This window comes from Halichoerus grypus, chromosome 1, assembly GCF_964656455.1.
Source record: "Halichoerus grypus chromosome 1, mHalGry1.hap1.1, whole genome shotgun sequence".
NCBI classification, from domain to species: domain Eukaryota; kingdom Metazoa; phylum Chordata; class Mammalia; order Carnivora; family Phocidae; genus Halichoerus; species Halichoerus grypus.
The window spans coordinates 142,540,070-142,555,681 of record NC_135712.1 but is presented as its reverse complement, the minus strand read 5'-3'; the positions used below and the strand labels follow the sequence as shown (position 1 = coordinate 142,555,681).

Genomic DNA, 15,612 nt, shown 5'->3' with positions numbered 1-15,612 from the left:
CTTTGATTGCATTTTTTTCACTTGCCACTGTGTGAGTGCTAGTACAATATCTACTAATTCCTGAGAACTGCTTGAGAAGATATCACCATATAAAGCAATTGGTATTCTCGTTACATCCATGTCTCTGGAAATCATATAACCAGTATTTATTGTCCTGCTAGCATTAAGATTATAAAGATGAACAAGATAAACAGGGTGCTTCTCTTTGATGGTACAATAATGACTAATTGTTTTCAAAAACATTAACTTTTACTCTACTTATTCCAAAATGTTCTTTTCTCTGGAGAGCTGAACATCTTCTCTTAGTAGAAGTGTATCTTAAAACCAAAGACATCTCATCCATTTTAATACAAAGATACAAACTAAAATGCAAAGTAGGAACTTTGTGGTGAAAGTTTCATTTATTTATTTTCGATAAAGTAAATCCCAAGCCTCTGGCTCTTCTTTATGAAACTTTCCCAAGGCAGGAGGATTTTTCAGTGTAATGAAATTAATGGTGTCATGACTGGAGGACAATCACTCATTGTGCTGTATGCTTTTTTGGCTCTTCTCTTCTCCATTTGCCTATGATGATGCAATTTGTCTCCTGATAATGGATGGGCTTCTTCTCCCTTTCAGTCACTTGCATGAGGCACTGAAACTTGCTCAAGACATGTCCAAAGTTCATCTGCTTAGAGGATTTTTTTTTTTTGAGTCTTTCATGGTTGATGAAATTAAATTTATAGTTGTGATGCAAGTACAAGAGAGTGTGTGTGTGTGTGTGTGTGTGTGTGCTCTGTCCTTAAAATGTATGCAGTGGCCTTTTAATGTTATAATATATGGTCAGGCTGCAGTTGCTATGGATACAATAACCAAATTGTCTGACCTTTGAGGGTAGGGAGATGCACGGGTGGCAGCTTTGATCAGAGCTGAGGATGGATGATAGAATGAAAGTAAAGATTAAAGAGTAAGGGGCTCTTTATATCTTAATGTTCAGATCAGAGCAATCTATTCTTTCCCTGTGTCTACCAACAGTATCCATCAGAGCAAGACTGAAGACTTAGTAGTATTCCTTTAATTATTTTTATACTATTTATTTTGGATCCTGGATGAGTGTAGTTTTGGAGTTCTTGATTAGATTATAGATGGTCTATAATTTTTTACATAGCATAAAATCACGCTTTCTGGTAATGGCACACATTATATCCAGGTTAGTGTCCACACAAGACAATGTTACTATTAAGACAGCAAATGCGTGCTTTTGTTTGGAATGTACCAAGTTGATTAGTCAACTGAATACTTTCTCTGTTCAGAAGAGATCACTTTCTAGGACCTCTATGACCACTGGGGAGTTTCTCTGTGTCTTCCTTTCGTATCGTTAAGATTTAGAAGATACTCCAAATGAGAAGTTCATATATCTGTGTTTCTTCTGTTCGTACTACGTGTCAGGGGAATGTGAGGGACGTGTGGAATATGGGGAGTGGCATCATCACCCTAATTGCTAGAGGGAGGGTATTCTATGCCCAGTACAGTGTTAAGCTCTATGGATACAGACATGAGTAGGAAATGATTTCTGCCCTCAAGAACTTGCTTGGCAGACTGCATATTGAGTAGGGGCAGAAAGGAGTAAAGTCAGCAAATGCAGCCAAATATAAAAGGAAGAAGTGAGTCCAATGGGATGGGCAGGAAAGAAGCTGAAGGGAAAGTATACTTGAGATGGGACCCAAAGGAAGGGCAGACCTAGATAACAAGGAAAGACCAGGTTCAGTGTTAGTAAATTTCAGAACTTGTAAATATGCTGCATGTATTTTTTGAATGTGTCAAATATTATATTAAAATAGAGGTAAGGTCAAGCAAGTAGTGTGAGCAAAGATACACATGGGGCATGATCTAGTGGTTAAGGGACTTTGGGTAGTTTGGTTCTGTTGGGGAAGCAGAGGGTTTTACTAGGTATTCTGTAGCAATGAAGATGCTGAGACAATTGTGGGGCCCATGAAGGGGCTATAAATGACTAGTTTTTTGCCTATGAAATTATATAAAGTATGTATAGTATGTTAGATATTTTTTTTTCCAATATGGAGCCTTGAGTGAGTTATAGACAGATTTTTTTTCATCTTGAGAAATTGATCCACTTTGATACTGTACAGGTGATGACATGGTCACCTCCAAGCTTCCAAATACTCATCAATAAGATTGTGAAGATGCACTTGGCATTCTCAACTCAGAGGGTTTTTTTTCCCCAAACAAAATAGGTAACCTGTGTCTCAATGTTAATATACACATATTGCTTCCCATGCAGGGAAGTCAGAGTGAGAGCAGGTGCTTTGGCACAAAGTAGTAGAACATCCTACAGGTTTTGTTTGTGGGTGTGTGTTTTTGAAATCAAGTGTATGCTAAAGATGGACAGTCTTACAGCCTTTCTTTCTTTCTTTCTTTCTTTCTTTCTTTCTTTCTTTCTTTCTTTCTTTCTTTTTTTCTCTTTCTTTTCAAAAGGACCTTCTTAAGAAATGCTACTCTGCCAAGGCATCTTACCTCTTCCAGCAGGATAAGTTCTATGATGTCAGCTACGACACAGGAGACAAGTCTATCCAATGCAGCAGGAGACCAGATGCGTTCAAGTTCTGGATGACTTGGAAGGCCCTGGGCACATTAGGCCTTGAAGAAAGAGTTAATCGTGCACTCGCTTTATCTAGGTACTTGCCTGTGTGTGTGTATGTGTGTGTACGTGTGTGTGTGTACATCTATAACAGAAAGACTTGATGGAAATAACATTTGCAAAGTCTGTATACATGTTCTTTCTTTTGTGCATTTCTCTTTTCATCTAATGACCATTTTCTCAGTACCTACTACATGTTAGGAACTGTGAACCGAGCAGTCTTACCCCCACCCTCCCGGATCCCAGCCCAGTAAGAGATACACTTAGGTGACAAAGCTGATAAAATACAAGTGAACCTACTTTTTGGTAAAGGTGGGTACATGATGCTCCAGGAGCACTCAGGAGGGTTCCTTAGTATTCTTGAGGGGCATTGGCAGAAGCCCTGGAGGAAGTGACATTCAACTAAGACCCAGGGAAGAAAGGGGAGAAGAATGGTGCAGGCAGAGGGAGCACCAAGCCCAAATCACGGTGACTTTAAAGACCTGAATAGCAGGTTTGTGAGAATGTGGGGCTGGAAGGAAGACGTGAAGGTAAAGGTAATGTGGAAGTGCTATGGCTACTTGTCTCATTGTAACATTAGACACAAAGCTTTTGAAGCCATTTTCCAAGACATTAGAAAAGCCTTTAGATACAGGTGGTGGACACTTGCCCACCAAACAAGACTCTTCTGCTAAGCATGGATCAGTGGGTGCACATGGGCAGGCCACAGCCAGATTTAGTTTTAAATGTGATTTTTTGAGCCTGAACTATATAGGCTTAATCTTCTTGGTGTTAAAAAAAAACAAACAAACATTTAAAGATGTAAAATACTTAAAAATAGGGAGATTTGTCAAAAATCTGGATTTTTGGCTTCTCCCGAAGGATCAGAATGCTCTCAATCCCACCGGGTGACAAACCACTGAACATGCTGGTGCCTGTCTAGAGAACCACACTCCCTGTACCTCGTCCTGTTTTTCGCAGACAACCTAGACTCACAGCCCAGCTCTGGCATTTACAAGCAAGGTGACTTGGGCAAGTTTGTGAGCCTCCCTGTACCTCAGTTTCATCCCAGTAAAATGGAGATAAAATGCTATGTCGTTCAAATAGTTGTCATGAGGATTAAATGAATTGATATATGTCAAACACTTAGAACAGTGCCTGGCCTGTGCTACATGCCATCTGAGTTTTGGTTATTCTTACCTGCTTGACCACTATGATCTCGGGTTTGGATTCTCTCTCGTTCAGACTTCCTGTTCACATTGCACTTGCAAAATCCTGAAGTCTCTCCTTAGAGATTTAAGACAGTTTTCTCTTTCCTGACTGGGAGTTGTATGAGTGCTCCGTGCAACAACTGTCTGAAAACTCAGTGTCTTAAAACAGCAATTATTTATTCTCAGACATCTGCAAGTGGGCTGGAGTGGCTTTATCACATACTATGGCGGCTGGAGGGGTTGGTGGAGGGTCCCTGTCTACTCCCCACATGCTTGGTATCTTCCTTGGATTAACAGGTGAGCCAGAGTGTGTTCTTGTGATGGAGATGACAGAAGACCAAGAAGGCAAGCCCCGTTATGCAGGCCGACGTTGAAGTCCTGATTGTATCCTATCTACTGGCATTCCAACGGCCAAAGCAAATCACATGGCTAACCTCAATGTCAAGAGGCAGGGAATACAATGGGCCTTTTATCAGGAAGAACTGCAAAGTTACGTGGTATTGACCTTGAAAATGAAACAGCCAGTTTTTTACCAGCAAAATGGGCTTATTTGGGAATGGCAGAGGAATTGCAGTTCAGGAGATTCAAACTATGGCAAACCATAAGCAAGTCTGGAGAACAAAGAAGAGTTCGCTTATATAGAGGAAAGGGGGAAGTTGAGAGGAGTTGCTTTAGACATGAGACCATTGGACAAGACAGAGAGGGATGGCTTCTCACTGGCTGGTAGTATGGCTTCTCATTGGCTGGGGCTTTTGCTAGACAAGGAGAAAGTCTTCTTCCCATTTGCTGTGGTAGTCAAATAGGCTTCTTCCTGTTGGAAAATGCAAGGTATGCCTTTTCCTGTTGAGGTCTGCAATCGATGTCGAGTTTGTAGGGCACAAAAGCTCCATCTTCAGGGCTTCCTAAGTCCATTTCAAATGAGGTCTCCTTTATTCTTTTTCATAATGGCTTGGATATAAGGACTGGTAAAAAGATGGCTTTAGACTTTTAGAAGATTGCTAAAAGTCAGCAATTCTAGTGATTATGGCTTAAGTAGTTTAAAAAATCTATAAATACTGTACCATTTAGGATTCTTTAGGTGGCAAGCAACAGAAACCGTAATTCAAGATACTATAAACAAAGAAAGGTAATTTATTACCCCCATGTTCCTTATAAGCTAGTATAATGATGACTTCTGGAATGACTTCATTTAGGGGCTTAGACCATATCATCAGGCCTCAATCTTTTTCCATCTTTCAGGGTTGCTCTCTTTTATGTTGGTTTATTCCTATGGAGGAAGATGGCTGCTGGGAGTGTCAGATCTCTATCCTCTATCATCCCAGGTTCAAGTTCAAGGTCCAAATGAGAGTGTGCTCCTCTCTCAACAATCCTAAAGAAAGTTTTCATATCTGAATGAGGCAAATGTCCATCTGTCATCAGTCACTGTTGCCAGGGAAAATGTGATCCTCTCACTGGTCATGCTGAGTCACATGCCCTCCCTTGGCATTGGGCAACGTCAATTCCTCTTATAGAAAATATGCTGAAACTAGGTGAGGAATATGCTTTTATTAGAAGTAGGGTTAATGTACCTCCATCAGAATTAGGGAGATAATTACCCAATGGTGAAAAAAAATGACACTGTCCACCATAATTATTCATAGTTTCTGTTCAATTAAAATAGAAGTTCAGAAAGCTCTGTTTCCTTTTTTTTTGTATTTTCTCATACTACTTAAGTGTGGCAGAATCTCTGCATTGTTTTGTCTAAGCTGCTAAGTAATTCATTGACAGGTGTCTTGAAAGAAGGCTAGATATAAATATTTGATGATCATATTTGTTATAAAGTTAACATTCATCTCAGGGTAGAATTTAATTTATAGTCTAAGGATACTTTCTAATTTTTGCAGAGAAATATCACAGGAGAATAAATGTTAACACTTCAATTCAATTCAACAAACACTTATTGTTTGTAAATGTTTGTCAAGTTGAACTGAATTGAATTAACATTTCAGCGAGCATCACTGCAGACTCTGTGACCTATATCTAAATATTTGAAAAATAATCCTCCTCTTTCACGCTGTTATTCATCATAGTTTCTTTGCCTTAACTTTCCAGTTTTCATATATCCAACCCTCTCTTCCTGGGGTGGGCAAAAGTCATCCTGTTCTCCTACCCCCAATGCCAAGTAAATGCTGAGTCCTTTTCTTTTTCTTTTCTTTTTTCTTTCTTTTCTTTCCTTTTTTTTTTTTTTTTCTGAGAGAGAGAGAGAAACATACACAGAGAGCAGGAGGAGTGGAGCAGAGGGAAAGGGAGAGAGAGAATTTTAAGCAGGCTTCATTGCCCAGTGCAGAGCCTGATGTGGGGCTCAGTCTCACAACCCTGAGAGCGTGACATGAGCCAAAATCTAGAGTCAGGCGCTTAACTGACTGAGCCTCCCAGGTGCCCCTATTTTTATTTTACTTTTGGCTGAGCCCTTTTAGACATGTCACTTGGAATGAATATGAAATTATAAACTTGGAGAAAATTTCTCTAGGATTAAGAATTATATCAACTTGGCAACATAAGTCTTTATTTTTATGATTTTATATATTTTCAAATTGGTTAATTGGTTTGTGGTTCTGCTCTTTAGGAAAGGAGAAACCTTTTCTTAGAGCTGGGATCTCTTCTGTTGGAGCCCATGTACAGTAGTGTCCTAGTAAACTGGCTCTCAGGAGGAAGAAAGAAAACCGCAGTTGGTAATGCCTATCAATCCCCATGGTGTAAATATTCCCATTGTGTAAAATTGCAAGCTGTCAACAGTTGTGATTTGCAAAATTCCTAAATATTTAACAGTGGGCTCTCACTAGCCAGTCCATATTCGCTCTGAAACACCATTGCTTAAGTGAGCCAATGTAATCAGTAGAAACCACTGACTCTTGAGAGTTCAAACTCCATTTCTCATCAAGCTCACTGACCCTAGGCCACTGCTTTTAAAAACGATTCTCATCTGTGTCCAGAAGGCTCTAGCTGGCATAATGTCTATAATTTCAGAATTAATGTTGTTTTGTTCCAAGGAGTATAATTCCCTTCAGTAGATAAGAATTAGCAAAGTAAAGCTGCAAATGAGGGTTGTGTTAGTATTTGGGCTGCACACCGATTACCAGCAGCCTGATACAGCCAAGACACCCATTTCCCTAGACCCTCTGTCAAGATCTCTCAAATACTGGGAAGGCTGGGTAACTCTTCCCCCCTGACATTGCAGGAAAGATTGCTCTGACTCCACAGAAACAATATTTCCATGTTCCTGAGTCTAAATGGAGCTTAGTTTGAAATTTGTATGTTGACCTTAAAATTGAAGGACTGGAGTTTGATGGAACAATGGGCTGCCATCCCCCTGATCAGATAGTTTGCTCTCTCTTCCCTTGGGAAAGCAAAAGCAGACATTAGAGGACAAAGATTCCTATTTAATGAGTTGTCAGAATCTAGGAAAAAGGGAAAAAATTAGTGCCTGGAAGATCTCTAAGGCCTTTACTAATTTTCATTTGACCCTCGTCATTCCAATCACCAAGAGATCTCTTATTTGGAGAAATATTAATGACTAAAAACTTGCTTTCTCCTTGGGTTGTTTGAAAACCAGTGACATCGGGAACCTAAAGCAGCATGCGATTATGAAGTGTAACTGAAATGCAGAGGGCTGGGATTTAAAACCACCACCACTGGTACCAGGCAGGTGATTGTGTATCCCTGATATCTGTCTAGGAAAGTTGAAAATGTTTCCCAATGCCCAGGGCTACCTGTTGCTGGGGGCACCTTCTAGGCCTCCGCTATGGCCCTCGGGTTAAATGGATATTCAGTCAGAGGTAATTTTTTAAAGCAAGCAGAGAAAAGTCATGTGTGTAAATCTTTTCAACAGCAACAAACAGCTCAAGAATTCCCATTCGGCTACTTCATTAGATCTCCAGTGTATCATTTATCTAGTCCCTTGACACACAATCTCTGTAATCTCTCAGATGGCATTCATTTCACTGACTTGCATGAATACTGGGGGATTTATTGTTTTCAGCATGGAAAAGGTGAGCAGATACTCAATGGCACTTCTGAGCTAGTGTATTTCTCTAGGTGATGAGAGAGGGGGGAGTCTACAGGGCTACAGAAGGGTCAGTGTTTTCGTTTTTCTTTATATTGGTAATTTTTCAAAAATCACAATTGCAGGAGACCGTAGCATGTAGGTGTCTGTGCTGGATCACACAAGTCATGCGATATGTTCTAATACATGCAGAGCACACAGAAAACAGATGGAGAAACCTCTCAGGAGTTCTGGGAGGCTCCATGCATCAGAAAACAATTTCAAATGAGGAGATGAGGCTGGGAGAGAAAGTTGGTCCAGAGTGTTCCAAGGGAGACCCTGGAGTAGCTGAGAAAGGGACTGAAAGGCTGCTTCCAGAAAGCAAAGAACGTCCTGCAAAAGGGCAAGTTAAAGGCAAAAACATCAGACATAATCATTTAACAAACAGGAGAATTGAAGGTCTTCAGGGTTGGAGGCATATTTGTAAGCAAAGGAAGGAGAAGTGTTTGGGAGCAGGACTATCATTAATGTCTGCTTCAAAATCAAGCCAGAATCTTCATACAATGGGTTTGTTTTTTTTTTTTTTTTAACCCGGTAGGATTGGTGAAAATTCTTGCTAGTGTGTAATTTTTCTCCCTCCCTTCTCTCTTTTTGCTAAGCTTAGCAGGAAGCACACTGATGAGTATTATAAGCTATTGTTATTTTTTGAACCCATTTACCTGGATGCCTTTTGGTAGAAGTGGTTTCTGGTTCCTGCATTATATCCCCAAACTCAATGTACATCCTTTTCTGGTTTGCATCAGATAAGAAGAGTTGGGTTTTTTTTTTTTTTTCCCCTGAAATGTATTTTATCTTTAGTCGGCTTCCATGTATTGAAAAGAAAAATTGTGAGGAAAAAATCATCCCTATGAATGCAGGCAGAAGTGACTCAAACCTTATTTGGATTCCTTCCCCCAAATTCCTTTCACTTAAACTTTTATTTAAGAAGAGGGGAAGATACCCTATTGAAGAAGCACTTCTCCCAACTAGCATCTCTGAAACTGCCCTCTGTGGGATAATAGACTTCCAGAAGATCTTAATGAATGTTCTTCCAAAAAATGTTTCCATGGTCAAATATGTTTGGAAAGGCTAACTACTCTGTTATTCCTCTCTCGGAGATACAGTGTTCCTGAGGGAGCCTGTAATATGGAAACCTTTTTAACTTTGTTTTTAATATTTTTAACATGCAGATACTGTTTATTGTTCAGCCAACAACCATTCTCCCTCTTTTTCTTGCTAAGAGAACCTTGATTTTATTTAGGTGGCAATAGTGTAGCTGGGAACATTGGTCTAAGCCAATCTCCATTGCCTGTAGTGAGTTTAGGGGTAAATATATGACTCAGCCCCAGTCAAGAAGATAGAGGAAGAATTCTTTGAAGGCTTCTGGGGAAAATATTCTTACCTCAGTAGAGAGAAAGGAAGAGGAAATGCTTTTGCTCCAGCCCCCTCTCCTCCTTCTTGGACACTCGTGGAAGGCCGTGATGCATGGAGTATGGCACACATCTTGAAATGATAGAAAATGCCTGGTTCTTGATGACAGCATTGAACCATCCGACCAGTTCAGTAAATGTCCTTATGAATTAAGCCAAGTGCCCTTCCAATTGTAGACAAAAGTAATCTAATTGGCATGCCTAGCGTAGCTCACATTTATTTGGCAATTGAACTCTTTTATGTGGGAGACCTATGAACATGAGTTGGCATAGAGCGTAGTTGGGGGACTCCCGTGTGAGCCTCTTATTATGGTTATAATAGCAACCCTTCACCCAAATCACATCAACTCTCAACTCAGTTGGAGTGTTAACACTCTGGGCTCTGAGAGTGGCTACAGTGGGGACAGTGGCCCTGACACAAAGCCCAGGTCCCCATGGTTAGCAAAAAGCAGAGTTTTAACTGAAATGATCCAGCTCTGTTTTAGGACACCTTTCTCTTGGGAGCAGTTTTAGCCAGTTTGACAGAAATAGCTTAAATTGAGACTTTCGTGTAAGTTTCCTACAGTCATCATCTGTTAGGGAAGGATTTTACCCACCTAGTCCCACATCTCCATTGCAGACAGGAGGAAACTGAGGCAGGCTGGGGAAGCTAAGGAACTTGCCTAGAGTCACAAAGTTGATGAGCTGTGCAATTAGAATCTTCTAGAATCAGTCCCAGGATTTCTGGAGATGCAAAGCTTTTCCATAGCGTCGTGGTGTCCAGGATTAGTGTAGGCTTCCTCAGGATGAAGTGTAGTATTGCTTTGGAGTTCACAGATTTCCTATATACATTTGTGTCTGAGAAGCTGAAAAAAGTATGGTTCACAAGCTTTCCTTGTACCAATAGAGATTGTATCTGTCTGTCTATTATGTTTGTGCTTTACATTTTTCTAAGTTCCCTTTCAAAAAGTACACAAGTAACCACATCTATGAAACTTTGCAAAGAAATATAAAAAGAGAATTAGTAACTACCCCATTGCATTCTGTTTGTTCCTCCCCCAGGTAAACACTAACAATTTATTGTGTACCCTTCCATTCTTTATTCTGTGAAAAAAAAAAAAATATATATATATATGGATATAGGGATAGGAATTACTTCTGCTTTCTTTTTGATAATTTCTTAAAAAGAGAAATCATATTATTGACATTTCTCAGTACCTTGCTTTCATCTCTTGCTAATACATCACGAGCATCCCTGTGGTTTAATTGAAGTAGATATAATTCATTTTTTTTTAAATAGGTATGTCATATTATGTTGTGTTGCTATAATACATTTTATTTTACCATTTGCCAATTTCTGGATTTTTAACCTTGTTTCTGGTTATTTTGTGTGAAATACATGCACATATGTGTACACATAAATTTAGGTAAAATTACATATATGCATGGTTTTACTTAATTCTTTTGAAACAATGAGATTAGAAAAGCAGATTGTGTTATTTCAGTTTTCTTGGAATTGAGACCCAAGAAACATTTTTGTTGTCTTTAAATATTAATTTAATATATGTGGTTTCGTGATATGATCATATTCCATATAATTGCTTTTTTAAAAAGATTTATTTTTATTTTCTTCTTTAGAGGGAGGAGGGGTAGAGGGAGACACAGAGAGAGGGATCTCAAGTAGACTCTGTGCTGAGCGAGGAGCCTGGCGCGGGGATTGATCCTGCTACCCTGAGATCATGACCTAAGCTATAATCAAAAGTCAGATGCTCCACCAACTGAGCCACTTAGGTGCCCCTTCCAGATAATTATACCATAATTCCATATGAAGAATGGACCATAATTTTCAAAGCCAATCTTCATTCCTGGGTGTTATGTTTTTTGTTTGTTTTTTTCTTTTCCTGTTACATATAAAATCACAATAAATATTCTGGCAAGTACATTTTTGTCAATGCCCCTGATCACTTCCTTACATTTTGCCCCCAAATCTGAAATACTGGGTCAAGGGTTATGAACTTTTCAAGTCTCATGATCAAATCACTAGTTTTTAAGGACAATTATTTCGAAAGGCTCCTCTTTTTATATAGACAATAACCAATCCCAGGGAAGAGGTGTCCATGTTGATTTACTCTATGTTCTCAAAGTCATTTTCACCTTTTTTTGGTCATATTCTGCATCTCCTGTATCCGTGCCCTTTGCTTATGGCATGATAGTTCTTTTTTTCCCTGACACTGGAGAGGACTTCTTAGACATTCTGTCAGTGGCTACAGCCCACTTACTTTTAACATGATACTAATGATCAGTCCTTTTTCCCTCTGTCCTGGCCTTGGAAAAAACGATGTTGAGCTTCCTTGATCTTAAATGAGCTTACAGGTAGGACTCTACACCAAAAGCCAGCTAGGTAATTTAAGTAACTGTGCTAAATCCCCATCTAGAATATGAATGTGAAACCCACATGGTCAGAGATGTATCTCCAGTCTAGGTGGTTTTCATACTGGGGTTAAAGTCTGATGCTAATATGAGAGATAAACGTCACCTCATCCAAAAGATGAATCTTTTTACTCGGGCCCCAGGGGTCTGCAGTAGGTTCAGGGATATCTGTCTAAATTCATGTTTATCCCTTTTCCCCTGCCCTTCTTTATTTCTAAGCCTGTATTTCTAATCCTGTCTCTGCATTTTGAAATAATGGTGTTTTTGTGTGTCACTCATGTTCATGGAATTGTTAGATGCTGGATTATAAATACTATTGTGTCTTTCATTTTTAGGTACCTCGTAGAAGAAATCAAGAAAAGAGAAGGATTCAAGTTATTGCTGGAAGTAAGTGATTATGGAATTGTGCTCGTGATTTTGTCAGTCAACAGTGATGAAGGTGGCAATTTTCTAATCTGTTATATTTCATTGGTTTTTGTGTTGCAGACTTAGAAACAAGTCATTAGCTTAATTCATGGAGTCCATTATGTTAATTTACTCCATTAGTGAGTATTTTGCCTTTGTTGGATTTGCAAAGAACACACTTGCCTTTAAGTATTGAAAATTAAAGTGCTCAATAATAATTACCAAGGATAATACTGAATAAATATATAAATTGCATGATGATTGTACTGTGAATATTCTGTGCCATAGTGGTGCCTGCATATGAAAAATCAATTAAGTGAATGTACGATGATGCATAGAGTTTTCTCTTTTTATAAAGTAAGGAGAGCATATTAGCTTTGGAGCAATGGGAAAATAAGTCATTTTGTGGTTGGACTGTTTGCTATGTATAAGACACAAAATAGTTGCAAAGATAGAGGGAAAAACCTGGGTTTTTTCCCTAAAATATATGGTTAGAAATTATGAAGAATTTTATTTAATTCTGATTTTTAAGAAATATGAAGTGTGGGATGTTCTCTTAGATCTTCTTATAGCATATATTATATAGCAATTTTTAACCTAATGTAAAAATCACCTAGAGATTACAACCTGGGAATCTTTTCATATGTAAGCAATCTGGCTAACTTTTGGCATTCTTTTATGCAGCAAGGTTTATTGAGCAATTACTATGTGCCAGGTACAGTTCTAGGCACTTCAGGTGTAAGACAGGGAAATTCCCCGCTCTGGTGGTGCTTATCCTCAAATGGCAAGTGACAGGCAGTAAAGAAGCAAATTAATACCTAGCAAACATCAGGTAGTGAGATGTGTTAAGAAAACAATAAAGCAGGTTCATGAGAGAGAACCTAGTATACAAATAAAGAGTTACAGATGTGGCAAGTTCTATAATAAAAATAAGGGTGGAATGCTGGAATGATGATGTGGGTGGTGGGCGGGTGGCCTGTTTCATTTGGGGTGTCCAGGTAGGGCCCTCTGAGGTTGTCTTTGAGGTGAGACCTGATTGATGGTAAACAACATGCCATGCGGATATCTGAGGGAAAGGTGTTCTAGATAGGATCAATAAACAACTACAAAGGCTTCCAGCTGAAAAGAGTTCTATGGGGCTTCCAGCTGAAAAGAGTTCTATACGGGCGCCTGGGTGGCTCAGTTGGTTAAGCGACTGCCTTCGGCTCAGGTCATGATCCTGGAGTCCCTGGATCGAGTCCCGCATCGGGCTTCCTGCTCAGCAGGGAGTCTGCTTCTCCCTCTGACCCTCCTCCCTCTCGTATGCTCTCTCTCTCTCTCATTCTCGCTCTCTCAAATAAATAAATAAAATCTTAAAAAAAAAAAAAAAAAAAAAAAAAAAAAAAAGAAAAGAGTTCTATGTGTTTGAGGAACCAGAAGAAGATATATTAGGCAAGGGGCAGGGGTGCAAGTGGTGATGCAGGCGGAGAGGTGGGCAAAGACCAGAGCAGGTGGAGTCGGGTAGGTCCTGGTTTTGGCTCTTATTCCAAGTGTAATCATTGGAGAAGTTTTATGCAGACAGGAGTCTGAATTTCTTTTATTTATTTATTTATTTATTTTAAAACTCTTTTTTTAATTTTTTTATTTTTTAAGAGGGAGAGAGTGAGAGAAGGGGCAGAGAGAGAATCTTATGTAGGTTCCATGCCCACTGTGGAGCCCAACACGGGCCTTGATCTCAGGACCCTGAGACTCAAGAGTTGGATGCTTAACTGTCTGAGCCACCCAGGCACCCCCTGAATTCCATTTTAAAAGATCATGCTAAAGATGCCTGGGAAGAGAGGAATGGGGTGGGAGGAGGTAAAGGGAGGCCAAGGAAAGGGTAAATTAAACCAATTGGGATGCTGTTGCTGGCCCAGGTGAGATATGATGACGGTCCTTCCACCACTATCTACAAAAGAGTCCAAAGTTCCTGAAAAATAGGGACATGAAGGAACTTGCAAAGATAAAAAGAGAATCCATACTTAAGTGACTTTCTGGTAACACCCCAAAGAAGGAAAAAGATGAATTTAGAGTGTAGGACATTCTGCAGGACAGCTGACCTGGTTTCTTCAACAGGTCAGTGGTGTGAAGAAAAATTAAGGAGGGGGGAGTGATGATCACTCTGGGTTCAAAGAGACAGAAGAGGCCCACTAACCACATGCAACACATGGAGCTATTGGAATCCTAGTTTGAACAATTGTAAAAAGTAGATTTTGAAATAGTTGGGAAATTTCTATAGTGAAACTGGCTGTTGGGAATTACTGATAATTTTGTTAGGTATGACAACGGCATTATGACTACCCAAGAAAACGTGTGTATTTTTTTTTTTAAGATTTTATTTATTTATTTGAGAGAGAGAGAATGAGAGACAGAGAGCATGAGAGGGAGGAGGGTCAGAGGGAGAAGCAGACTCCCTGCCGAGCAGGGAGCCCGATGCGGGACTCGATCCCGGGACTCCAGGATCATGACCTGAGCCGAAGGCAGTCGCTTAACCAACTGAGCCACCCAGGCGCCCCGAAAATGTGTGTATTTTTAAGAGCTGCACGCTTCAGCATGTAGGGGTAAAACAACAGCTATAGGATTGCCTGGAGTTTGAGTCTGAGTGACTTTTTAAATTTTCTTGAGTTTGAGTTGCCTTCTTTATTTCCCTGAGGTTGAGTTTCCCTCTGTTTTTACAAGTCCGAATTGCTTTCTTTATTTCTCTGGCTGTGGGAGCCATGGTGCTTATGGAAAGTGCTGTATACCTTGGAACTGCAATCTTTTGATAGAGCTGAAAGAAAAAGTGATGAAAAAAAGATGAACTGTTTTAGAAGTTATTTATATATTCTTCCTAAAAGCTTAAAAATGAAGGGAGGAAACTCGCACCATCATCTTTAGGGAATTGCAAACATTGACATCCTTGTTATGCAAGTTAAGGTGGGTTTTCATCGTTAGGCAGCCTTCTGTCCTGGATATTTTATCTATGGGAGCCAGATGGCCCCAAAGCAGTGAAGGTGGCTTTCTCAATGGTACTCCAGAATTCCTACTTACAGGAGTTTTTGTATGTGATCTGCATTTGCCTCTCTTCTCTGTGCTCCATTTGGAGAAATAATGTAAATTTAGACCTTGAATCTTATATATAAGTGTCAAGGCATTTATCCTTTTTGTTAACAATGCTTACTTTGGATTGATTAAATATAATTCTAATGCATACTTAAGAGAGATTTGATTATAGTCTGTGAAACTGAGCCTTTCAGTTTAGGAAAAATGAAAGTCTATAATTATATATACATATATTTCTATATTTTTGTACATGTAAAATTTTATTTATATTATATATATAAAGAATATATATATTCATTCACTTTTTAGCAGATAGAATGTTAAGTGGAATATTGAAAACAGGAAATGAACACAACAAAACAGTATCTTATCCTGAAAAGAGCAAAAATAATGCATATCTTCTTGAAGATGATTGAAAGTTAT

At 39.3% G+C, this 15,612-nt stretch overlaps 1 protein-coding gene across 2 annotated transcripts in view; it reads left to right on the top strand.

Moving 5' to 3' along the window:
- The window catches only part of GADL1 (glutamate decarboxylase like 1), a 164,831-nt gene that overhangs the window by 84,450 nt on the left and 64,769 nt on the right, over nt 1-15,612 (top strand). For both annotated transcript variants that reach the window (XM_078072720.1, XM_036084207.2), the window contains 2 exons: nt 2,473-2,672; nt 12,060-12,111. In XM_078072720.1, the coding sequence (XP_077928846.1) occupies nt 2,473-2,672; nt 12,060-12,111 (252 nt within the window). The remainder of the gene's footprint in view (nt 1-2,472; nt 2,673-12,059; nt 12,112-15,612) is intronic.